Source organism: Puma concolor, chromosome B3 (genome assembly GCF_028749965.1).
Source record: "Puma concolor isolate L17-30 chromosome B3, mPumCon1.1.hap2, whole genome shotgun sequence".
Lineage (NCBI taxonomy): Eukaryota > Metazoa > Chordata > Mammalia > Carnivora > Felidae > Puma > Puma concolor.
Genome location: NC_141672.1, coordinates 70,115,369 through 70,142,553, shown reverse-complemented (window position 1 = coordinate 70,142,553; position 27,185 = coordinate 70,115,369). Strand labels below are relative to the sequence as shown.

General features: G+C 44.0%; 1 protein-coding gene and 1 long non-coding RNA gene across 2 annotated transcripts in view; one reads left to right on the top strand and one right to left on the bottom strand.

The window, feature by feature from the left end:
* LOC147580048 (uncharacterized) overlaps positions 1–7,696 on the bottom strand; it is a 36,415-nt gene extending 28,719 nt beyond the window's left edge. The window contains exons 1-2 of the long non-coding RNA XR_015251870.1: positions 7,284–7,696; positions 6,160–6,284 (exon numbers count right to left, since the gene is read on the bottom strand). This is a non-coding gene — a long non-coding RNA (uncharacterized LOC147580048). The remainder of the gene's footprint in view (positions 1–6,159; positions 6,285–7,283) is intronic.
* A 15,345-nt stretch (positions 7,697–23,041) lies between these two features.
* Positions 23,042–25,684, top strand: FOXG1 (forkhead box G1). Its single transcript, XM_086710012.1, has one exon. The coding sequence runs from the start codon at positions 23,273–23,275 to the stop codon at positions 24,737–24,739; it is 1,467 nt and encodes a 488-aa protein (XP_086566138.1). The 5' UTR covers positions 23,042–23,272; the 3' UTR covers positions 24,740–25,684.
* Positions 25,685–27,185: the final 1,501 nt, after the last annotated feature.

Genomic DNA, 27,185 nt, shown 5'->3' with positions numbered 1-27,185 from the left:
TACTTTTTTTATATTAAATATAATTTATTGTCGAATTGGTTTCCATAAAACACCCAGTGCTCATCCCAACAGGTGCCCTCCTCAATGCCCATCACCCACTTTCCCCTCTCCCACACCCCCCATCAACCCTCAGCTTGTTCTCAGTATTTAAGAGTCTCTTATGGTTTGCTTCCCTCCCTCTCCGTAACTTTATTTCCCCCTTCCCCTAACCCGTGGTCTTCTGTTAAGTTTCTCAGGATCCACATAAGAGTGAAAACATATGGTATCTGTCTTTCTCTGTATGACCTCTTTCACTTAGCATAATACCCTCCAGTTCCATCCATGTTGCTACAAATGGCCAGATTTCATTCTTTCTCATTGCCAAGTAGTATTCCATTGTATATATAAACCACATCTTCTTTATCCATTTGTCAGTTGATGGACATTTAGGCTCTTTCCATAATTTGGCTATTGTTGAAAGTGCTGCTATAAACATTGGGGTACAGGTTCACCTATGCATCAGCACTCCTGCATCCTTTGGGTAAATTCATAGCAGTGCTATTGCTGGGTCATAGGGTAGATCTATTTTTAATTTTTTGAGGAGCCTCCACACTGTTTTCCAGAGTGGCTGCACCAGTTTGCATTCCCACCAACAGTGCAAGAGGGTTCCCGTTTCTCCACATCCTTTCCAGCATCTAGTCTCCTGATTTGTTCATTTTAGCCAATCTGACCGGCATGAGGTGATATCTCAGTGTGGTTTTGATTTGTATTTCCCTGATGAGGCGTGACATTAAGCATCTTTTCATGTGTCTGTTGGCCATCTGAATGTCTTCTTTAAAAAAGTGTCTCTCATCCAGGCTTACTGGCTTTAAATATCTCCTATTCATGCTAAAAACTCACAATTTGTATCTCCATTCCAGACCTAATTCTGAACACTAATTCTGAAGACTCACATATTCAACTTTCATTTGACATTTCCATTTGGATGTCAACTACACATCTTAAACTTAACATAACCAAAAGCAATAATCTGGCCTTACTGGCTTTAAATATCTCCTGTTCATGCTAAAAACTCACAATTTGTATTTCCATTCCAGACCTAATTCTGAACCTAATTCTGAAGACTCACATATTCAACCTTCATTTGACATTTCCATTTGGATGTCAACTACACATCTTAAACTTAACATAACCAAAAGCAATAATCTGATGTCATGTCCAAACCTGACGTCCCCAAAGCTTCCCCATTCTTAGTAAACAGAAACTCTAGCTTTCCCAGTGTTCAAGCCAAATTTTTCTAATCAATGTTGGTGCCTATCTTTCTTTCACATCTCACGTTTATCCCATCAGGCAAATCTATAGGCTCTACCTGCAAAATATCTACAAAATTCAATCTTTTTTTTATCACCTTCACTGCTACTGACTTAGTCCAAGAACCCCATGACTCTCACCTGAATTTTTTCAATATCTTCTAACTTGTCTACTGTTTCCCACACTGACCCTCCATAGTTTATTCTCAGTAGGGTAGCAGGAGGAATTATTTTAAAGTGTTAGACTATATTATTCATCTGCTGAAAACCCTCCATCATGGTCTATCCATGCATCAATTTTACTCATATTAAAGTTGAAGTCCTTACAATAACCTACAACAGTCTACATAATACCATGACTTCCATTGTCTCCAATCCATTCAGTGTTTCTTTTCAGCTACACAGACCCTCCCTCCAATCTTGCTGTTATTTAAACATACCACATGCTTTAATTTCATGGTCTTGCAAGGGGTATTCTTTCTGCCTAGAATATACTTTTCCCAGTTACCCACAAGGCTCACTCTCTAAATCCCTTGAAGTTTGTCCAAACATCACTTTTTATGATAGGCAAGATTCTAAGAAGTCCCCAAGACTTCTGCCCCCTGGAATATACACACTATATAACTCACTTCCCTTGAGTGTGGGTGGATTTGTGAATATAAAGGAATATCACTCATGATTAAGTTTTTAAGCAGTTGACTGTCAGTTAATCAAGAGTTGTTATTCAGATTATGATATGTGGGCCTGTCCTAACAAGCCTTTTAAAGAAATTGAAGTGTCAAATAGACACTCTAGCTGGCCTCAAGGAAGACACAAACCACTGTGTTGTGAATAATTGCCCATCAGGGTCACATGCCTATAAAATGCAGGTGGCTTCAAGGAGTTGAGAGTGAATTCAGTCACAAGCTAGCAAGAAAACAGGAACTTCAGTCCTACAACCACCAGGAACTGAATTCTCCCAACAACCTGAATAACTTCGGAAGAAGACCCTGAGTTGTAGATGAGGACCATGAGAATGAGAACACAGTCAAAACATTGATTTCAACCTTGTGAGGCTATGAGCCAAGGACCCAGGTAGCTTGTGCCTGAACTCTTGACCTGACCCACAGAAAATACAAAGTAATAAACTTGTGAAGTTTTAAGCCACTAAGTTTGTGGTAATTTTTGACAGCAATAGAAATCTAATACAATCAGTGGTTTCTCCTGGCTAATCTACTGAAAATTCTAACCACTCTCTTTTACATTCCTTATGCCCTCTATTCTCCATTACATTTTTCATGACACTGATTTATTTTGTTTATTGCCTCTCCAAATGGAATGTAAGCTCCACAAAAGCAAAGTTGTTTAACTGTCTTATTTACCATTTGTTCAACTACAGTTCCTGGCACATAGTAGAAGATATGTGTTGAAAGAATGAATAAAATTGTTAGATACATGAACAAAAAGACGTAATAGTATTTCCCCCAGAATAATCAAATTAATCATTCATTTAATTTATGAAACTATGTATCCCAAACTTTAGCTAAATTTGAAGTTTAGTTAATACAACATGTTAGTATTCAACTTACCTCTGGATGTGTATGTTATTTTTTATTATTAAGAACAATGAAAAAATCCTTAAATTCATAAAGTTAACTACTAAAAGCAATAATGCAAATGGCAAATGTTTATTTTGGGCTTACTATTTCCCTATTACTTGTATAAGTATCTTCTCTATGAATTTAAAATATTTTATCCTCATAAAGACATCATGAGATAGTTACCATTATTATTCTCATTTTACACTTAGTGAAACTAAAGCATGGAAAGGTTTAATCATTCATTCAAGGTCACATACCTAGAAAGTGATGGAATCAGACTCAAAGTATGGCAGTGTAACTTTAGAGCTTGAGTTTTTCAGCCACCATGCATTTAAACTTTGAGGTTTAAACCTCATTACGTTTTGAGCATCTGAATATACATAACATTTATATTTTTCTGTGGCCAAAAGAATAAATAAATTGAAAAGACCAATTAAAAATTGCAAAACATATTTGAGCCAGATGACAAAGGGTTAATAGACTTTCATAGAAAAGCCTTGTAAGTTAATAACAAAGGCACTATATTGCAATAAAAAAGACAAAACAGCATAAAAACAGACAAAAGACATAAAGATAACCCATAGAAGAAGCAAAAAAAACCATATGAATAATAATTGAAAAAATTTATTCAACCTTGATGGGAGATTTAAAAAAACACATTAAAACAAGTTTTAAATATTATTCTTTTTCCTCTTAAACTGGCAAAAGTTCACATTTAAAAATGGTTCAATAAGATAGATACTTTCATAGATTGCCAGTGTGAGATACATTAGTGGAACTCTAATGAAGTATAATTGAATAATATGTGGCACTGTCTTTTAAAAACTCATACTGTGAGGGTTGATGGAGGGTGAGGGAGAGGGGAAAGTGGATGATGGGCATTGAGGAGGGCACTTGTTGGGATGAGCACTGGGTGTTGTATGGAAACCATACAATAAATGTGACAATAAATTATATTAAAAAAAAACTCATACTGTGAGATCCAAAAAATTTATCCCCTAAAAAAACTCTATTAAAAGGAAATAATCAGAGTTGTAGAGACATCTCAAGTCACTTTAATGATGAAAAATTAGAAACAACCTAAATGTGAATCAATGGTTATACTGTTCATTGTCAATCCATAAATTATATAAACATGTTAGTCTATAAGTTAATAGTGGTTTTCAAAAATAAAATAGTGATGAGGAAATGCCCATGGTAAAACACTGAATGAAAAAAGTCAGAACACAAAGCATCCTCACAGGATGTTCCAAATTATTTAAATTGTACCATATAGTATTGGACCTTTATACACAGGAGAAGTCCTGGTTTTTAAAAATTATGTAAAATGATAACTGAAGTCACCACTGGGTTTGTTTCAATAGGTAATTTATACTGATTTTCTTCTTTATAATACACTGGGAAATTTTGTATAGAGAGTCTGTGTTAAGCTAAAATCAGAAGGAAGCAAAACTTGTAAATTTTATAAAATAATTTATTTAAAAATATACATTTCTAACTCACATACAAAGACAGAAGAGACTTTAGATTCTTATAAGCTGCCCGAGTCCACAAGTTGCAGATAATGGCATGTCTGCCTAGTAGAAGACCATACCATAAGACTACACCATAATAACAAGACTAGAAAGTTCAACTCAGAAAAATCCTCCAAGGGAAGGATAAAACTTCTTGCACAACAACCCAGAATCAGTTTTATATTATGAAGCTTTTTTCCAAAACGTGGACTATTTTTTTTTTCCTTTTCATACAAACATATTACTTAGAAACCCTGAGATTTCTCACAATTCCTATTAAGAATTAAAGATTTGGGGGGCACCTGGGTGGCTCAGTGGGTTAAGCTCCCGACTCCTGATTTCGACTCAGGTCATGATCTTACAGCTTGTGGGATCGGCCCCCGTCAAGCTCCGCGCTCACAGCTTGGGATTCTCTCTCCCTCTCTCTCTACCCCTCACCCAGCTCATGCTCACTCTTTCCCTCTCTCAAAATAAATAAGTTTTTAAAAAAGAAGAATTCAAGATTTTCCAGCAATTATTTTTTAGATGTCTGAGAACATGCTGAAATCTATAATCGTCATATTACAAAGATTTTTTGATATCATAGTTTTTGGTTCTTTACAATGCTGTAGTCAGTATGCATTTTTACTAGATGTATCTTCCCAAGAAGCTATACCGTCACTATACCTGAATCCATCTCAAAGCAGATAAAGAAGTACCACACTGCATGCAATTATGAGATGTAAACATTTTAATAGCAATGAAGTATGGATGCATCTCACAATTTATGGCATGTCACAGATAATTTGCAGCACTTGTTTTTCTGTCTTTATGATCTATGAAACAATGGTGCACATTACAATGGACAATGTATTCAATTCAACTAAACAAACTAACCCTTCACTTCTCCCGTTCAATCACTTCAAATTAATAATGTAAAGCCCTGATTATCTAAACACCAAACTGCCAAACTGTCTAAAATTTAAGACCATCTTCTAAGTTCAGAGCTCTTCTCACAAAGATAATAAACTACTTAACTTGACCAAAAAGAATTGGTTTCTAGTGCAGAGAACAAGAAGGACACATACCAGTTTCATAGAGTCTGGGCAAGGAAAGTACCTATGCAGCTATATAGACATGTTACGTGACCTTTACAAGTTGGCCATGAATGGTATAGAAAGGCTATTGATGCCTATGGCCAAAATATTTTGCATGTGTCAGGGCCAGCTCTGGGTTAGACTGCAACTGAACAGCTAAGCTCCATAAGAAATATAAGAGTATGAAACCAACTAAACTTCCTATTCAATTAAGAGAGCTACAAGCTGCTTTCCTGACAACGAGTTTATACATCTCTGGCAGACGGCTCAGACCTGGCAGACCTGGGTGAGGGCTATGGCATTATTCCTGAGGAAGGACAGGCAACTTGTCGCAACCCTGGGTTCCTGATAACGCACTCAGAAGCGCTCTTCAACCAACACAGCTTTCTTAAAAATTATATTTGTAATTAGGGGTGCCTGGGTGGCTCAGTTGGTTCAGTGTCCAACTTTGGCTCAGGTCATGACCTCGCAGTTCGCAAGTTCAAGCCCTGCCTCAGGACCTCTGCTGTCAGAATGGAGCCCACTTCAGATCCTCTGTCCCTTGTCTCTCTGCCCCTCCCCTACTTGTGCTCTCTCTCTGTCTCAAAGATAAATATTTAAAAAATTCTATGTGTAATTAATGCCAATCCTACTTTTTTATTTTGTTTTTGTTTTGTTTTGGTTCCAAACAAACTGTGTTTCACCTGGGACAAACACTTACTTCAAACAGACCGGTAGAGAAGAGAAGGCCAGGGGATTATACTTGCTTCATTGTGATTGATAGTTCTGCCCTATAGGAAAGGACAAACGTATTCCATTTGGCCAGTTGTATCTTTTAGAGCTAATCTGTGGGAAAAAAATAAAAGACACAGAAAGAAAACGTAATAAAAACAAAGGGAAAAAGAAAGACTGTAACAGAGCCCATCATCAAGGCCAGCAATAGCAGGGACTTCCGAGACAGCTATTACAGGGGGTGACAAGGTGGCAATCGCCAGACATTTTAACAGGAGAGAAGACTGTAATGGAATCAAAAGATGAAACATCTTTGCAGCTGAGAGATCCAAACAGTCATCTGCATCAATTATTTTTATAGGCCCATACTATACTCATAGTAAATTTATGAATAAGTGAAAGAAAAACACTGAATATTTGTAGCCTACAAAGACCCTATCTAACCTCTGATTATGCCTCTCTTAATCTTAATGCCAGCATTCTTAAATACATGAGATCATTACAGTGTGTTTATGGTAGGAAAGAGATATGGTAATACTATATTTCTTTAAAGAGCATTTTGCTTATTAATTTGTTTTAATGTTTAACTTTCCCAACTAAGAAGTGAGCTCAAGAAAGGCAGAGCATTGTTTTGTGATTTTCAGAGGTTTTTTTGTCTCCTTTTTTCAATGCTGTATTCTCAGCACCAACAATAGTGCCTGGCATATATCATAATATACACAGTGGCTGATAGATGTTTGTGGAATAAATGAAAAGGGTACATATTATTTAGGAGCTTCATAAAATTAATCGTATCTTGATAACATTAAAAATAAAATATTTCATTTGCCGCAAGACTGAGTAATACAGCAAGTTCAGAAATTTACGGCCTAGTCTTCTGTCAGCTGAAGGGTATTTCAGCTTGATAATTAAAGAGAAGGTTTATACTTTCAAGAAGCCCTTCCAAATACGCCAGCACAAATACTTAAATAAAGTCAGATATACTCCTTCACAGCCCATCAGCAAACTCGTAGGACGTGAGGGCATGGACTATAAGTAGACACGGAGGGTCTTGGGTTCTATTTCTCAGGGCTACAAAGGCCGTCTATAGGGTGGTTAATAAAGTTCCCATACCTCCTTTGAAGCCAGGGATGGGATGCACTGAGTTAGCACCGACGCAGAAGGCTAGCTAGCTCTTGTGGCTGAGAGCCAGTGGAGGGCAGCAGAGAGCTACTTGAGTGAAAATACCTTCAAGAGGAAGATTTAACAGCTCCCAGCTGAGAATAAGGTCCTTGGCCAGATCTACACCGCACTATTGACGAGGCAGCCCGCTTGGAAAACCTGACCACAGGGTAGCCAGCAAAAATGGAGTTCCCAAATACGTTAACATATGAAGCCAAGAAGCAAAGGAGATGGGCAGGAAACAACGCCAGGATACTGAGGATAATCCGGACTCCAGCTAAGCACAACTCATTGGAGCCATTGATTCAGATAGCGATCTCTCTCCAGAGCTGCTGAAACAGATGATGTCTCGCATTCATTCCAACTCCAAAATCTTACATCCCCAAGATCGTTAACGAGCATGTTTTAAGTACAATATTTTTGCAAAGAAGACCTCTCCTGTAGGAAATAGAAATAATATATTAAGAATATAACATTGTTAGCATTAAGAGGATAAAATCATACGTGAAGGAAGATTAGCAAGCACAGAGTCTCTCTTGTTACAAGCGGTCCCTAGAATCCTCCAAAAGTTGAAACTTCTCACATATGTGTGGCGGAAACTTTGTGAGGCCTAACAAACAGTAGCAGGTTCAATCAGTTACCCGGGTCTCACCGTGAGGGCCCCCACCCTAAGGACAACCAGGAGTAACATGCACCCCCTCCAAGGCCAGGATCCATGCTCCTTTTCTGTGTCTTCCTAGTGATGTGAGTTTAGGTCAGCTAGGTGACCTCTCTAGGTCAGTTTCCTCACTTCTATTTTATTTGTTTTTTAGTTTGAGAGAGAGAGAACATGTGAACGGGGGGGAGGGGGGAAGAGAGGCAAAAGAAGAGAGAGAGAGAGAGAGAGAGAGAGAGAGAGAGAGAGAGAATCTAAAACAGGCTCCATGCTTAGCAGGAGCCTGACACGGAGCTCGATCCTCGACCCTGGGATCATGACCTGAGCTGAAACCAAGAGTTGGGCGCTCAACCGACTGAGCCACCCAGGAGCCCCAGTTTCCTCACCTCTAAAATAAAAAAGAATATCTATCTCTATTGGGTCTAAAGGAATTCACAGAAGAAAGCAAGCCTTGTTAATTTTATACAAATATGCAGTATTTTTATCGTCAGTCTGAGTAGTAGGAAAAGCAGGAAGATAACCTAGAGAACAACAGAAAAGCATCTAAAAACTAAACCTTTGGCAGATTCAGAATTTTCTTTGTAATGAAACTTGTTCTTTCTATTAATCCAGGTCAGGAGAGTTCCTCCTCACTGGAACTCATGTTAAATGATGAGTGTATTTGCATTATGGAGTAATATTTTCCTCCTGTTCACAGTCTTCTCCTTGCTAAATGTGTATAATGATGTTCCAAGCCAGATACAAGTGGGAGATATTTTACTGCCGCCTCCTGAAGGAATTTATTCATAGGGTCACAGAAGCTGGGAGGAAATGTAGGCTGTTTGCCGCCAGAATACTTTGGCTCTGGTCCCCCTTCCCCCCAAAATTAATAGCAAGAATAATCATTACTCTAAGGATATGGGGACGTGTTAGAGAAACTCAAATACAGCTGCCTTAGCTTTGTGTTAGTTTAGTCCCATTCCTATGCTGTGATTTTTCTGGATGGACAGCAAGAGAGAGCTGAGTGCATACCAACGCCTGAATGAACATTAACTGGAAAATCTATGAGTTTTGTCGTTTATTTTAATTTTTTTAAGTTTATTTATTTGGAAAGAGAGAGAGAGAGAGCAGGGGAGGAACACAGAGAGGGAGAGAGAGAATCCCAAGCAGGATCCGTGCCGTCAGCACAGAGCCTGCTGAGAGGCTCTAACTCACGAACCATGGGATCATGCCCTGAGCTGAAGCCAAGAGTCGGACGCTTAACTGACCGAGCCATCCAGGTGCCCCAATTTGTGTCATACTTTTAAATCAAACAAAGGAGAAGATGGGAGGGACATGACGAAGAAGATTTCGTCAGTTCTTTTAATTCTTACTTCTGATGAGATGCCTAACTGGAAAATTCAGAACTGACACTGAAGGGTCACAAATGACAACAGGGGCAAAAACAGAGAGTCTTCCCGAATGAGGGTTCCTCAACAATGAGGGTTTATTGACTTATAGCTCTTTCCAGCTATAAGGGACAACGGAGAGTTCAACCTTCTCATTTCTATAGGAGGAAACTAAGGCCAAGAGAAGTTGGGTGACCAGTTCAGATTCTCCAAAGTATTAACAACAAGTCCAGTTATCTTATTAGTTTAAAATACTACATAGCTAAATAGCTAGCATGCCACTCGATGACCAAACCCCATAGTAAAGGCACAGAAATTGTTGTTCAAAAATAAAATGGAATTAAAAAATTGGCCCCCGTTAAAGTTACAAAACATGGATCTCTATATTCCAGTAGTCATCAGCTGCTTTGCTAATACGAAATTAAACACACTTATGCTTCAGTGAGTACGTGCACAAACTACACCCACACACATGGCCAATTTATAAAGTCAGAGGGAATGAGATGAATTCTTCTGTTACCTCTGTTTAAATTGTTAAATGCCAAGCAAATGCTAAAATTGTTATTCTGAAAAGTCCTGGGCCATTGCTAAGTCTCTGCCATTGTTAAGACCTCACCAGTGCCCAGATATTCCATTTAAGGAGATGGCGCCCATCTGGGAATGGGAATCCCATTTCTTCGAACTTCAAAACATCTTGAGCAAATATGATATAGGCAGAGAATATATGTGGTAACTTAAAGGAGGGGTTATCTTTAATATGTTTCCTGATACTGACTAAACAGCAATCTCGAATCAACTAAATGGTTGGTCCAGACCAAAGGAAATCTCAGGAATTTCTTCCTTTTCCAATTTTACTAAGTATTTATGTATTAATACATTTGATTATAATTTGGAAAATTGGTTCAATAAAGTACACTGCCCAAAAGTATTTTTTAGAACGTCTCCTGACATGGAATTTAAAACATTTTGAAGAATCTTCTTGCAATTGCCCTGCGTGCAGACACCCGAGGTAAACGTCTTTTCCTCTCTCTCTATATTACTACCATAATATAAACTCAGTAAAACATCCTTTGATATCAAGAGAGTACTGTTTTCCAGACAATCAAGATTAATTAGAAAAACCACAGGTCTCTCTCCTGTGAAAATCCATTCCTCAGTAAACTATCCCACACCTTCATCACTACTGTTGAGCGTTATGGTCACTAGATGTCGCTGCTGTCGTTTGAATCAGATTTTCTTCCAGCTTTCCAGAAAAAAAAAAAAAATCTTATGGTTTTGGGAATTGTTTTTATTGTTGTTGATATTTTGGTAAGTGGATGCTATTTTATATATTAATGAATGCAGATCACTTATGTCTTAGATGAAGACAGAAAGAACCGGAAAGCTGAAGTAACTTGCCTAAGGATCCATAGGAAGAGACTGGTAGAACCAGAGGTGTAAAACTCTGCTCTCATGTCTATATAGGTTTTTAAAAAGCAAAAATGTTCCCGATGGGAGCCATGAAGACAATAATCTTTTTAAACCAAAACCCAATGAGTAATACTTACTACATATAAAGTTAGTTTTGTTTTATTTTCTCCCCGATGGCCTTCTCCTTGGAAACTTGATACATGTGAATCATGAGAACACATGATTTTCCCAGGCCAGACTTTAAAAGAGTAAGAGAATATGACAAAAGCCATCATCTAGGTTCAGGTGATTCCTTCCTTCAGACAGTCTCCTCCATAAAGTTATTAAAACTAGACAAACGTCCACGATACGTAAACAATCCTATACAGAGAGCATCTCCAACCCAGCTTTCCAGCCATCAGAAAAGAAAACCAGTAGAGTTTTCTTCAGAAGGCTAGGGCTAAGAAGGATACAGAGGCAGCTGTGAATGCAGTCCTGAGCTGCTTTCACAGACTGAAGTGAGGAGGCCGAAAGGAAAGATAAAGGCAAGTTAACTGACGGAGGCAACCCAGTGCCGTGGCTGAAGCATCCATTTATTCCTCCTCCTGAGGGAAAACCAAAAATGTACAACCCCTTGGGTGGGTTGACAGGCAGGAGATAGAGGAGAGGGCTCTCACACTCTCGCTGAAACTTGTTGGACCCCCTTGTTGAGCCCCCAGAGGGGGAGGGAGGAATGGACGTGCCCTGAAAAGAAAAGAAAAAGGAGCCAGCATCGCGACCAGCCTTGGGAAAATCTCCACAGATGAGCATTTTTGTGCGTTAAGTGGCCCGCATTAGCAGCCTAAACACGTAGGGGAAGGCTAACATCGCCTGTTAATATGATGCGGGAGAGCAACGCTAGACCTGGCATTTGAGAGTGGAAGCGCCACTTTTCACCAAAAACCAAATGAAACATTTCTGAGGGTTTCAGTTCTTGGGGATTGGGTGGAGTGAGTTTTAGGGCGAGCCCCGTTCCCTGGGGCCAGGCATGTACTGGGCGACCAGTTTTAGAGGCTGGTTGTTTTATATAGTGTACACACTTATTTCAACTATCTTTAAAAAATAATAATAATGATGATAAAACGTCTTGGTCCGAGATTCTGAGGTCGCCTCCGGGAGAGGGGAAAGAAGAGTCATCCCTGGGATGTCTCCTTTAAGCTCCAGCGTTGGGACTGAGAACAGACGAGGCGGTTCTGAAACTCTGCATAAAAATGGTCACCTCCACCCCTTTCGAGCCGCCTCTTTTCTCTGACACCCAGAGAGACCGGGATAGGGATAACGACAGGAATAGGGATAGGGAGAAGGGATGGGGTGGGGGGCGGGGAGAAGGCGGAAGGCAAAGGTGAGAGAAATCGAGGAAGAAAAAAAAAAAGGAGAAGAAAAGGAGGGAAGGGGAAACTGATGAAATTAAACCCAATTGAACTCCAATTATTTATGAGTTTTCTTTCTCCCCCCCCAAACGAATTAACCTTGCTTGTTCCTTCCCTGCCTTTCTAGCAAACTTTCAGCTTGAACAGTGTTCTGGATACCTTAAAACAAATCAAAACAAAACTTTGGACGGGTTGGGGGTTAGAAATGCCTGCAAGCCGGCGCTCCGATATCCACAGTTTGCTTGCTCGGGGATCAACCAGCCGCGGAGCGCACGGATCACCCTCGTTACTTTTCTTTCCCTAACCCCTTCGCCCTCCCTTAGCATCTCCTTTCTCCAAGACAGGAGTCGGAAGCAGCCAGGCAAGGATCGGGAGTGAGGTTGGCTTTTTCTGCGCAAGAAGCCGATAGGATCCACCGAAACTAAAATGCGGAAAGGCCCCTAGTCCCTGCGGGCCCAGCCTCAAATTTCCCCGCACACTGTGGCAGTTTCTCGAAACTCCGGGACTCCGTGTCAAGGCCTGGGGTTTCTCCCGGGGTGCTCCCCCCAGGCCACAGGGGTCACCCATCCAAACCTAGTCTCCCCTCTAATGCCTTTACCTCAGCACCTCAAGCAACCCGTTTGAAAAATCAAAGGACCCGTTGGGCTCGAAGAACTGATTAGAGAGAACCAGGATCTCAGATCTTCGTGTTTGGGGGTGCAGGGGAGCGTGGACTGAGGAAAAGTCGGGAAAAATCCCGCGGTAAGCAACTGGCCGAGAGAGGAATCCGGGCTGGTCTCTCCGAGAAAGCCCTAAAAAAGCATTGGCATGTGGTGGTGCCGGCATCAGGCGTTGCTTTAGGAGCCCCAAATTCAGGCTGCCCTAGACGAATTTTGGATAAAAAATGGATTATCGCTCCAGACCCAAATATTCCCTGACCTGTTTCCCAACGCGCTCTGGCGCTTTGCTGGGAGAGCACCGCGCCGCCGGAGACTTGGCGCTTCTGTCAATTGCACGGAGCAATTACTAAGAAAATATTGTGACGATGTTGTAGGGCGGAAGGGGATGTGAGGGGGTGTGGGAGGGGGAGGTAGTTTGGAGAGCGATTTGCAAAGGAATATTAAGTTTGATTCCCGAGGTCACCACGGGAAAACGGGTTGGCGTTGGGTGAGCTGCAGACCTCTTCCTCTAGGTGGCGGATGTTGGTACGCAACCACAGGCGGGTGCTGACTCCAAACACAGGATTAAGCTTCTTGCTGGCTTTAAAAAATAATAATAGTAATAATATAGAGGTGTGGGGCTGTTTTTCCCCCTTTTGAGTATTTATTTATTGTAGGGAAAAGTCATTGATTTTCCTAGGCAAACTGTGTTTCTCCTTCACTTGGTGGAAAATAAAAACTGTTTGAATAAATAAGTTATTTCTGAACATTTTGTTGTCAAAGTGTTAAATGTTCCCGTCATTTTTATTCAAACACTAACATGATTACAGCCAATTATATATTCACCAGTGTTCTTTATTTTAGAGTAATTGTACTTGTCACTAATAAAACAGAGGCATAATGGATCGCTACTGTTCTGGATTTTCAAGCAATTTTGTGTAATTTGATTGAATTATACATCTTATCTGCTACTTTTTTATTTTTATATTTGGGGATCCTATTTTCTTGAAAATTGCAGCTCTATGCTTGTTTTGTTGTTTCTCCAGTAACGTACACTTCGGTAACACTGATAAATAGAAAGAGTCCCTTTGAAATGTCAAAAATCAGCTGTTTCTTTCCCCACCCCTATCCCCACCCCCTCCCTGCACTTCAGCGCGGGGAAGACCTGAACTCTGGCTGCCAGGCAGTCTGAGTCAGTGGGTTCGCTTACCAGCAAAGTCCAACGCCAAAGCAAATTCCCCATTCACCCCAAAGGCAGCCGTCTCCCTGCCTGGAGTCTTTGGGGTTTTGTCTCTTTCCTGTAATGATACTGTTGGGTGTCTGGAGCTTTAAACATGCCAAGACAAGCCGACCATGGGTTCAGTTTATGTGGAATATGTATCAAGGGAAAGAGGAGGCACAGCACAGCCAAAAGATAAACTGTATACATTACTCCAATTACACAACCCCCAAATGTCCAATCTACCCAACCGCCACCACCCGGCAACCCCGACCCAGCCATAATTGCAATTATCTGTCTACTGGCCTACGTTCTCCTTCGTTTCAGATACACCTAGAGAACTGGGATCGATAGTTTCTTCCTCCTTTTTTTTAAAGACAATTTCAATTAAAAAAAAATACATTTAAAAGACACAAGCATCCACCCAGTGTTGACATATCTGAACAAACCAAGAAACAAACGTGACAGCAGGCAGACAGGACATAGGATTTTAAGAGACCATCTCTGCAAGTGAAGGAGCAGAGAATGTGCAGTTCTTCTCCCAATAAATCCCTCCAGTTCCTAGGACACGACTCAAACGCCCCGCTAGGAGCTGCAGCTGCGAGAATGAGCCAAAGGCTCTGACAAGTGCCTTGTGTATGACCCAATATTTATCAATAACAACAACAACAACAAAATCAAGTGAAACCAAGGCTGGGGATTTTGAACTGCTTCTAAAGCCCTGGCGTGGATACGCACGTGGGCGAAAAACATCGCGGGAGATGAGTTGGCTCCATTTGTCCGCCCTGGGGAGCAATCTTGGGGCAAAATCCAGTGCTAATTGATCCCAACCAGCCACACTATCAGCTGAAAATGTTCAAGGAGACAAAGAATGGAGAGTGTGTGCTAAAGATACCTAAGCATTCTTCGAGTAAATCGTGGTGTGTGATCAATTGCGTGCGCGTGCATATAAACAGGCAAAGGGAACTACTTCTAATTAATGAGAAAAATAACGTTTCGTGTGTGACTCCGGACTTGTTTAAAATCTAGTGTCTCCCATCCTTTGCTTTGTGGTCGGGCTTGCAACTTCCTCCGGGAAAACCCGCGGGCCCAGTTTAGTGTTCCGAGCTGGAGAGCAGACGCTCAGCCCAATTAGGGGCCGTTTCTCTCATCTCCTGGGCTGTTTACTCCAAGGCCAAAGGGTAGGCCGCTTGGGCAGCGATCCCAGCGCAGCGTTGGGTGTCGCCGGCGGCCGCCGCGGCAGGAGTTGGGACAGCTTCGGAGCGAGTGCGGCGTCGCTCTGCTCCTAGACAGCGCGCAGCCGCCGCCTGCCAGCTTCACAGGCTGCTCTCCAAAGGAGCTGGGGCTTTTGCAGCGTTTCCGCTGCTTCGTGGCCTCCTCTGTCTTATCGAACAAGTTCGTGCCCCAAGGAGAAAAGAAAAGAGTGAGAGGAAAAAAAAAAAAGAAAGAAAAAGGAAAAGAAAGAAAGAAACCTCTTCGCCGTGGCGATTCGTAGTTCACACGCTCACGAGGCAAACTTGCCGGCTGGGCTTTTTTCATGAACAGTACTTGATCTCCTTCGTGCCTTAGGACAAACCCAGGAGGAAGATACTGAAATTGGTAAACAAGAATCTAGGATTGTTTTTAAAAGAAAAGTGACACCCCCCCCCCACCTTTGTTGTAGATTCTGAAACGGGGGGTCTGGTGGGTTTGTTCCCCCTGCTAACGGGAACTTGCTCCTGACGCCATTCTGCGTCTAGCTTACCCTGGCCGCTCCTTTCCTCCCTGCGCGCGGCTTCTTCCAAAGGGCAGGAGACAAATAGGGGTACAACTGCCCTCCCCGACTGGGTTCAACATCCCGTACACGTAACTGAATATGCGAATTAACTTCGCCTACACGAACCCTAGTCTTTTAAGTCGGATCTGTACTTTATACAAAAAATAGGCTTAAAACCATCAACTGGTCTCTCGCTCTCTCTCTTTTTTTTTTTTTTTTTTTTCCGCGTTCACCGTAGCAGATGACCTCTTAGCCCAAAAATACTGATCTGTGTGTGTGCTTCCGGTATGATGTGCAAACACGAGACATCTCGTCTGGAAAGGTAACTGTAAGGGGGGAAAATCCGGAAATGAAACCTAAAAGCAGGTCCTCTAAGCTTGACTGCGCTCGGCAGGCTCCAGCGACAAAGGAGCGCGGGGCAGGCGCGCGGGTGTGCGCTGGGAGGAGCGGTGCGCGGGCCCGGGAGCCGGGACTCTGCTACCGTCCTCTCCGGGAACTGCCAGGGTAGTACAGCCTCTAGGGGCGTGAGCGGGGGAGGGGGAAGATCCGGACCTTTGGGGAAACGCAGCTCCAATAGATTCTCCACCGCTGTTAGGAGGGGGGAGGAGGAAGATCTTCGGGAACCACCGCAGTTCGAGAGCGAGGAGGCAGGTGGGTATGAGGTAGGCAGGAAGTCAAAACGGGCTCATTGGTTTGTCCATTTGGGGTTTTAGAAAGGGAGGTGATGTATTGGATTAGCAAATAGTTTGCTTTCTCCCATTTGACTTTCCCCAGGAGAAGAGGGACTTTGTGATGGGAGGGCTCTCTGCGTGCCTCCTGGCCTGCCCACCCCAGCGCTTGCAGTTTTTTTCTCTTCCCCCATTCCTTCACAGACTGTTAGTAGGTACGAGTGTGTTTTCTCAAACATACTCATCACTCTCCAATACGGACTTTGGGCTGTTCAGTGCTCCTCGTGTACCTTTGTGAGTTGACCACCTAAAACCCGAGACTGAGTAACAAACACCCATCCGTCTTCCCTCACAACGACTGGAGTATGGAGGGCCTTTAGAAGGGTGCTTCAAAATAGAGCAGAGTGGATGCACCACATTTTCGGAAGACTCTAGAACACTTCCCAAAGTAGATTATTCAGGCTTCTACGGGAAATCAAACTGAAGCTCCAACTAATTAAGGAGAACAGTGACAGGATAGTTAGGAACTCAGCATTTTGAGGCCTGGAAGTTCTTCTTTCAGCCTGATATATATTTATGAAATCTTTCTTTTTCTCCCTCTTTTGGTGTCCCACTGATGGAAAATCCATTATCTTGTGTGCTGACTTTTGCCCAATCTCAATTCCTCCCTTTTCAGATAGACTCCAGAGTGAAAGCTAAAGACCTCCATCATACTCGTGTACCATCCCCCCTCCAACTCTTTGTCTTTCTCTTTAGCGTTTCCTGACCCCTTTGAAGGATGAGCTGTGCCATTTCCTAGGGCAACTAGAGGAGAAAAGGGACCTCTCAGCGGGTTTGCCCAAAAAGGTGTGGGATCATTTCTCCCAGTTGGATCAGGTCAAGAAATGGAACATGCTTGCCCTCACCTCACACTACCAGGGACTCAACTCCTGAAAAGTGTCTACCCTCGAAGGTCTTGACCAGGCTGGCAAATAATGGGAAACAAGTAAGGGGTAGTGGGCATTTCATATTTATGAAAAATGTGTAGAATATTTGAAAGGTTCATAGAGACTTTCTAAAAGTCCTTCGACCCTAGGGTGACACTATTGCATTGTGGATCTCTGTGTCTCGCTCTCCACAGGGTAATATTAGGAAGAAGCTACTCCCGAAGTGTATTTTGTCGCAGATCTGCAGTTCCTTTGGATGAATATGCACTTGCCTTCAGAGAGCCTGAAACCTCTGACGGGGCAAAAAAACAAAAACAAAAACAAAAACAAAACCTGCCTGGGGAGTCCCAGGGGTCTCTGTTCAGGCCTTCTTCTTCTTCCTTTACCTTGGACTTTCTCACTTCCAAAGCTTCGATAGCTTATGCCAGTTTAACATTTCGACTCTCAAATATGAGGCTCTCCCATAGTTTTTTTTTTTTTTTTCTCGAGGTTCTCAAGCAAAATTGCCTGTGCCACAATGTTATGATGGAAGGATGCTGAAATGACAGGCCTAGTAGACGCTTGTCTTAATCATCGGCTTCTTAATTTAGTTTTAGTGCAGTGTGTGTGTGCGCGCGCGCGCGTTTGTGTGTGTGCGCGCGCGCACGCACACACACAGGCTCGCACACATGTGCGCGCCCCCGGAGGTATTGGGGGTGCGCGCGTGCGTGCTGACAGCAGCCGCTTGACAACCTGCAGCTCCCTAATGAGTGACGAGGCAGGGCTGCTGCAGAAAAGTAACACTTCCCTGGTGTGAAGACCTCTTACTGAGAAGTTTAGTTCACTACTGTTCTCGCAAACCTAATCGTGTAACCTGTAACCAAAACCCACAGAACAAGGATACAAGACGCTAAAGAGTAACTTATAATCACTAAATGTTAGCACCATTACCTGCTGTTAGGAAGCGATTGCAGACCTCGCTCGTCAGTCTCTGGAAATACCTGGATGCCTCTGCACGAGTTCCACTTGTTCCCAAACGTCAAGGGGTCAGGGACTCCCTATGCATCTGCAGGAAGAGAGCTTTAGCCAGAGCTTGGTGCCACTCCAAGGACATTCTGTCCAGGGAGCCAAAAGCAAAGTGGATTTTAGGTAAAAATGGCCCTCCCTCCTTTAGCCAGCAGATACTAAGGGGGAAAAAAAAAAGAAGTGAAAAAAACGACAGAAAGCGGGGGGAAAGCCCTTAAAGAAGACTTAATGTAACACCGCCAAATGGAAAAACTAAATGTGCTGCTCCCTACTCAGATGCAATAGGCTGTGGTGCCTTGGTTATTAATTAAAAGTAGACATGAAATCATCTAGTTCATATCCCAAGCAAGTCTTCTGTTGGGACTGCTCACTCTTTATGAGGCCTGTCCTCTTTTCGGGGGACGTGGTGGGGTAGGGACTACAGACAGAGAAGGAAAGATATTTACCCCTGTATATACCAGAAAATTACATTTGCTCTGACTTCTCTTTGATTCATCAACAGTGCACATTTATAGATGTTTGCGTGTGAGAGATCAAGATTAAGCTAATGATGAGAAACTAGTAGAATGATACAGAATTTGTTTTAGATCTCAGACCACTGGATGCCCTCTGTCTTCTGAAAGTAATCACAGAGACTGAGGTGGAAATACAGAATTGGGGCTTCATGTGTTTAGGACCGAGGTCCCGAGGTGGACTTGGGCAGCCCTTCAAATCCAATTTGCACCCAAATTGACCAGTAGGATTTACAAAGCTCCATCCAGGGACTTTCAACTTGCACAATGCTCTGCCCAAGAACCCCCTCCCCCTCCATTTCATCTAGTAGCAGTTCTAAAAAGAAGCCATTGCTGAGACAAATGTGGGCTGCTGAGTAAATACTGCATGTTTTGTTGAACAAGCCTACCCCCACACCTATATATTATACAGTACTCTATCTCACCATAAAGTCCAATTAAAATTATTAAAAGAATCATAAAAATCACTTCCCTCCAAATTGCAAATGACCTCTGTCATTAGGGAGACTAGATCTTTAGAGTGATTATATTAAACTGTAATCTATTCCTACACAAATATCCTATTTTGAAACTTGCATCCATGCAACCCTTAATATAACACATTCTTAATTTGCATGCACAATATTTTCCCAGTCAATATCAGCTCATGGCACATAAGACCAGATTACTACAGCTCTCATTAGCAGACCCCAGTTTTTGCTTTTTGAAAGTAAACAAAAGAAAAACTTATTTTCACCTGCTAAATTTTTATGCAAGATTACAAAACAATGCACACTCAGCTTTGACCTAAGAAACACCTTAAAACATTAAAAATTCATCAGTCAGTGCTGGTGTTGTATTCAAGGAATGCCCCTCCAGTTTGCTGCTGAGCTCAGATTTGAATAAAATGTCCAATGTTAACAAACAATACCCACGTTTGGCACTTTGTGTATTAAATTGATCAAACAGATTTTAGGAGGCACAATGCACAATTTGTACAGACCTGATTGAGTTAATATAATATCAGCAAATTTTACATCGAAATGATTCTGTTTCTTTTCTTTGTGTTTAAAACCAGCACAGATTACAAATTTTAATGATCTGAAAATGTTTGGTATACAAAATCATGCTTATTTCAGTATTAGCAAAAACACAAGAAATTTTTCAACACAAACACCCAGCTGTGTCTATTTTAAAAGCAGTTCAATGACAGCTTGCACTTATGAGCATGCAATCAGCTAATTTCGCTTTTTTTTCTTCTGTGTTAATCAACACTTTCCTTCCTGCATATCAGAGTACAAATAGTATAGTTACTCCACATCAGTAAATGTTTACGTAACCTGTCCTTTCCCAAGAATCCGGTTACACCGAATCATTTCACGCTAGACCGACTACGAAAACGTACCGGGCCGTCCACCTCAGAGGGAGCCCTTGTGTGCCATTATAAGTGGTGATGCGAAGGGGGGTTGTGGGGGGAGAAACGGGGAGGAGTAGGTGGAGGAATGGAGTGAGGGAGAGGAATAGATGGAGGAGGAGGGGGGGGGTGCGAGCAGCAGGAGGGAGGAAGAGGGGAGGAGGGAGGAAAGTGAGTTGAGGAAAAGTAGGAATAACAGGCCTGAGGAGGGGAGTGAAAGGAGGAAAGCGGGCAGAAGGAGGAAGGCTCACAGAGCTCTCCAAACGGTCCACAAAGCCCATTAGCTCACCCGGCTCTAAGAAATTGGAGCTTAGAAGTCAATGTTTGGGGCCATGCCACTACCAACGTTGATAGCTGGGACCCTTGAACTTTCCCACATGTAAATACAGCTTAAGGAAGGAAATATGTAGAAATAGCGGTGGGATACATATAGTAGAAGGGTAGATGAGGTTAATCCAATGTTCCAGGTTTTTCTTTTTGGTATTCGTAATAGATATTTTAAAAATCACTAGCTATTTGTAATGGTCTGTTCTTCTCTTCAGAGTTTATTCTCTCTCTCTCTCCTCGGGATTTCAAGGTAGGGAGTGGGGTGGGGAGAGTGGAATAACTCCACATGAACCTGAGCATTCTTGTTTTCATCGATTGCATTCTTCGTTTTAGAACTGAACTTTAACAACACACGTAGGCATCGTTTTTTCTTCCTTCCTTTTCTTAAATACTAAATCTGCCAGTTTGAGAGTTTATCAAAGTGAGTAAATGTTTATATTTTACGATTATTTATTTTACAGAGGAGGGGGAAAAGTGCGTCTCATTTATGCTTCTCCTCCACCTCCCTCTTCTGTAGGGCTACATCCTCCGTAAAATGTGGTATGTTTCGTACCCATGTGGGATGAAACAGCCTTTGATCAGTGTGCTCCGCACCAAATTCCAATCCCTGGGAAATGCTGGGCCTTAGCCCTGCCCCTGGCCACGGGATCCTTTTAAAGCCCCCGAATCACAATCTCCCCACTCACTTCAGCCCTCAACCGAACCTTCCCAGTTCTAAAGCCCAAGAAGCTGGGAGTGTGGGACCCACGCACCCAAGGCTTCTAGTTGCCTTCCATCTGCATTCAGGGTGGGAAAGGGCTGGCTTCAGCATGCGGTTATTTCAGCATTGAGGCCCGCACAAATCAAAAGCATTTGAGAAACGGAAAGAAAAAAAGAAAAGAGGGGAGTGAAAACAGGAAGGCTTAAAAAAAAAAAAAAACAACGGAAAGAAATAGCCGCCCACCCTTATTTTCCCTCCAATGTCAACAAGCAAAATGAAACATTTCCAGGGTGATCGCTCGCGGCTACTCGCTTCCAATTCGGATTAGAAGCTGAGGAGACGCTGGAGCGGCGGCAAGGAGAAAACGACACCGAGTCACCCAGCGTGTGAGCGACGATCTGGAGCAGGAGAGAAGGGGAAGGAAGAGGCACATAGACATAGCATGTGTTACCTGGTTTATTTCGAGATTGTTTGGTATTGTTTTCTCTCTGAGCACCCCTCATTTCGGAAGGCTATCATAGGCGCCCACCACTGAGCCGCCCCCGCCCGCCGCCGCCGCCGCCGCCGCCGCCGCCGCAGCGCCAGGAGCCCCAGGCCCGGCTTCCCGGCGGCGCCCGAGCTCCGAGCTCGCCGCCGCCCGGCCGCAGGAACCGAGTAAGTAACCCCTGTTTGGCCCCGCGCTCGCCAGCGCACTTCCTCCTCCTCAGCCCTCCGTTCCCAAACCTCCTCCAGACCCTCCTCCCCCAAGGTGTAGGGCACCCCCCCTCCCCACGCCAGGGGTGGGCCTTCCCTCCCCAGCCATCCCAAGCCTCGCTGCAGTGTTACCTACAAGGGGCACAGTTTTCCTACGGACTCAGAAATGCCGGAGCCGGGCCTGCAGGGCCGACTCGGGAAAGTGGCGCCTCGCCGCCTCCTCCTCCTCCATTTCCTGCCCTCTCCTTGCATCCTCGCCCTGCACTCCCACTCTTCCCTCCACCACCGCTGCCGCCGCCGCCCCCCGCTTTTAAAAATAACATTGAATACAAACTTTAATCAATAACGACCCATATTGACGCTCAAACGAAAACGACCCAATACAGTGAGAAGGCAGCCGGAAACGGGAGCTATTTGCCCTAAGACGAGGGGGATTTCGGCTGAGCCGACCCGCGGGGTGGAGCGGGTGGAGGGGGCGCAGCGAAGGGCCGCGGCGCAGCGTGCTCCCGGCGGCGTATCCCTACGCGGCTTCGCGCGGCCGCGAGGCCCAGGCCCGCGGCGAGGGGGAGGCGAGCGCCGAGGGGGCGGGAGCCTGCGGGCGGGGCGGGGGTGGGTGGGCCCGGGTCCGCCGATTGGTCGACGGCAGGAGAGACGCTCCCGCACGCCGCCGGCTCTGATTGGCCCAGCGGTAGGAAAGGTTAAACCAAAAATTTTTTTACAGCCCTAGTGTGCGCCTGTAGCTCGGAAAATTAATTGTGGCTATAGCCGCCTCGATCGCTGTCTCCCCAGCCTCGCCGCGGCCGCTCCGGGACGCGCCCGCCCGCCGCCCGGCTCTCCCCCCCTTTGGGCTGCTGCTGCTGCTGCTGTGACTGCTGCTGCGAGAGGAGGAGGAGGAGGAAGCAGCAGAAGGGGGGGGGAGCGGGGGGTGGGGGGGAGACCAAGAAGTAGAGTTGGGAGCGAGGGAGCTTCACCCCCGGGGCGGTGGTTGTTTCTTTTTTTTTTTTTTTTTCCTCTTTCTTTCTTTTTTTCTTTTCCTTTTTTTTTTTTTTTTTTTTTTTTCTTCTAATTCCTGAGGGGTGGTTGCTGCTTTTGCTACATGACTTGCCAGCGCCGGAGCCTGCGGTCCAACTGCGCTGCTGCCGGAGCGCTCAGTGCCACCGCCGCCGCCCGCGCCGCCCGCGCCCCGCTCGGCACCCACCGGTCGCAGCCGCCCGCCGCGCCGCTGTCCCGCTCCCGCTCCCGCGCCGCCGCCGCCGCCGCCGTTTCCCCCCCGACGACTGGGTGATGCTGGACATGGGAGATAGGAAAGAGGTGAAAATGATCCCCAAGTCCTCGTTCAGCATCAACAGCCTGGTGCCAGAGGCGGTCCAGAACGACAACCACCACGCGAGCCACGGCCACCACAACAGCCACCACCCCCAGCACCACCACCATCACCACCATCACCACCACCACCCGCCGCCGCCCGCCCCGCAACCGCCGCCGCCGCAGCAGCAGCAGCCGCCGCCGCCGCCGCCGCCCCAGGCACCGCAGCCCCCCCAGGCGCGGGGCGCCCCGGCAGCCGACGACGACAAGGGCCCCCAGCAGCTGCTGCTCCCGCCGCCGCCGCCACCGCCGGCCGCCGCCCTGGACGGGGCCAAAGCGGACGGGCTGGGCGGCAAGGGCGAGCCGGGCGGCGGGCCCGGGGAGCTGGCGCCCGTCGGGCCGGACGAGAAGGAGAAGGGCGCCGGCGCCGGGGGGGAGGAGAAGAAGGGGGCGGGCGAGGGCGGCAAGGACGGGGAGGGGGGCAAGGAGGGCGAGAAGAAGAACGGCAAGTACGAGAAGCCGCCGTTCAGCTACAACGCGCTCATCATGATGGCCATCCGGCAGAGCCCGGAGAAGCGGCTCACGCTCAACGGCATCTACGAGTTCATCATGAAGAACTTCCCCTACTACCGCGAGAACAAGCAGGGCTGGCAGAACTCCATCCGCCACAACCTGTCCCTCAACAAGTGCTTCGTGAAGGTGCCCCGCCACTACGACGACCCGGGCAAGGGCAACTACTGGATGCTGGACCCGTCGAGCGACGACGTGTTCATCGGCGGCACCACGGGCAAGCTGCGGCGCCGCTCCACCACGTCGCGGGCCAAGCTGGCCTTCAAGCGCGGGGCGCGCCTCACCTCCACCGGCCTCACCTTCATGGACCGCGCCGGCTCCCTCTACTGGCCCATGTCGCCCTTCCTGTCCCTGCACCACCCCCGCGCCAGCAGCACTTTGAGTTACAATGGCACCACGTCGGCCTACCCCAGCCACCCCATGCCCTACAGCTCCGTGTTGACTCAGAACTCGCTGGGCAACAACCACTCGTTCTCCACGGCCAACGGCCTGAGCGTGGACCGGCTGGTCAACGGGGAGATCCCGTACGCCACGCACCACCTCACGGCCGCCGCCCTCGCTGCCTCGGTGCCCTGCGGCCTGTCGGTGCCCTGCTCCGGGACCTACTCCCTCAACCCTTGCTCCGTCAACCTGCTCGCGGGCCAGACCAGTTACTTTTTCCCCCACGTCCCGCACCCGTCAATGACTTCGCAGAGCAGCACGTCCATGAGCGCCCGGGCCGCGTCGTCCTCCACATCTCCGCAGGCCCCCTCGACCCTGCCCTGTGAGTCTTTAAGACCCTCTTTGCCAAGTTTCACGACGGGACTGTCCGGGGGACTGTCTGATTATTTCACACATCAAAATCAGGGGTCTTCTTCCAACCCTTTAATACATTAACATCCCTGGGACCAGACTGTAAGTGAACGTTTTACACACATTTGCATTGTAAATGATAATTAAAAAATAAGTCCAGGTATTTTTTATTAAGCCCCCACCCCCCCCCCATTTCTGTACGTTTGTTCAGTCTTTAGGATTGTTTATTATTCTAACAAGGTGTGGAGTGTCAGCGAGGTGCAATGTGGGGAGAATACATTGTAGAATATAAGGTTTGGAAGTCAAAATTATAGTAGAATGTGTATCTAAATAGTGACTGCTTTGCCATTTCATTCAAACCTGACAAGTCTATCTCTAAGAGCCGCCAGATTTCCATGTGTGCAGTATTATAAGTTATCATGGATCTTTATGGTGGACGCAGACCTTGAGAACAACCTAAATTATGGGGAGAGTTTTAAAATGTTAAACTGTAATTTGTATTTAAGAAGCATTCGTAGTAAAGGTGCCCAAGAAATTATTTTGGCCATTTATTGTTTTGTCCTTTTCTTTAAAAAACTGTTTTTTTTTCTTTTGTTTACTTTTAGACCAAAGATTGGGTTCTAAAATGCACTTGGTATGCTAAGTATTAAAAAACAAAGCAAAAAAAAAAAAAAAAAAAAAAAAGGAAAGTTGTTTCAGTTGGCAGCACTGCCCATTCAAATGAATCGGAAGGGGACAAAATTAATGATTGCCTTCAGTTTGTGTTGTGTATATTTTGATGTATGTGGTCACTAACAGGTCACTTTTATTTTTTCTAAATGTAGTGAAATGTTAATACCTATTGTACTTATAGGTAAAACCTTGCAAATATGTAACCTGTGTTGCGCAAATGCCGCATCAATTTGAGTGATTGTTAATGTTGTCTTAAAATTTCTTGATTGTGATACTGTGGTCATATGCCCGTGTTTGTCACTTACAAAAATGTTTACTATGAACACACAGAAATAAAAAATAGGCTAAATTCATATATATCTTGATACTTTTGTCTCTTTTATTAAGTAGAGCTAATTTTTAAAAGACCATTAAAGTTCTAGGGAATTCAAAAGGCTTTTTCAGCCAACTAAAATTTAACTGCTCCTTTCATTTGAACCGAGACTTTAAAAATGAAAATAGTATTTTTTTCCATTGTGGAATCAAATTTTACAAGGAGCAGGCCTATTTAATAAACACTAGCTTTAAAGAAACTATAGGCTTTGCAGCTGATAATCTTCAAGTTTCTGTAGATATACAGCAAAAAAAAAAAAAAAAACAACCAATAATTTACTTTTATGTGCATAGCTATTTACATTGTGTTTATTTTCAAATCAGTTGATAGAATGCTTACTTTTTATATATTTTGTTTCAGGTATCTTGTTTATAGCATTTGGCAAATTATAAATAAATATATGTATATGGCTAGATAGAAGTAAATATAATGCACACATATGTAATATATATATAGACACACAGAGCCCTTCAGTTCAGGTACAATTTGCGCTATGAATGCTGCAAATATTTTTGTTTAAATATTTGTATTTATACTTTCTAAGTCAGCATTTATTTTTGTGGCTGTTTACCCACAATGAAAGAGTTCTAATAAAGATGTGCTGAAGTTGCAATATAGATTTGCTGAAGTGATCACCTGTTGTAATGACTTGCAGATCAATGTTTATATTTTATTTTTAATTATAACAACTTAAAATTCTAGATGTTCAGAAGACGTAAAATGCCTCTCTCTCCTTTTCTTTCATTTTTACAACATAGAGGTATTTATTTGATTCCCTTTTAAATATGTCTGTATAATTTAATCTAGAGATTTGTTCCTTTTGCTTACAGTCATAATTTTAACTTACAATATACATATGCATGCATATATGCATATATATCAATCTGAAACAAAAATGATAACATTTTTTGAATCGTTTCAGTATCCCAATTGCTATGACTCCAGAAAATAATTAGAAAACCTAAGTAAAAGATTTAGTAACTAATTGGATCCTGTGGAGAGTCTGTGGAGGACAAGTTGTTCATTTGTTACAATTGTATAGTCTGAAATGTGTTCTGCAGTAATGCAATAAGCTGGCTACTTCTTACAATGGGCCCAATGAAAAATAATCTGTCCCCAAGATGTTATCGGCAAACACTTAGAGAGTTGCTCAGGGAAAAAGAAGAAGAAGGAAAAAAAAAAAAAAAGCCTAGGAGAGAAGCAAGCTGACTCAAATAGATTGAAATAGGAATGCAGAATAGTTAATATTAGGGCATAGGGATGGGTGGGTTGTGGAAGGGAGAGACAGAGGGAGAGAAAGAAGAAAGGGAAAGAGGATCTTTAGTGGGGGCGGGAGCATCTCCCACTACCAAAAAGAAAGGAGAAAGAGAGAAATGCTATTTAAGAAAGAAAGTTAAAGTCCAGGAAAATTAAAAGATCTGGAACCAAATATACACAAATGGGAAATCGACTAAAATAGACCAAGACAGCTAGTTTAATTATCTC

Bases quoted from the DNA above. Each gene is read 5' to 3' on its own strand.
- FOXG1 (XM_086710012.1), top strand. From the start codon at position 23,273: ATGCTGGACATGGGAGATAGGAAAGAGGTGAAAATGATCCCCAAGTCC.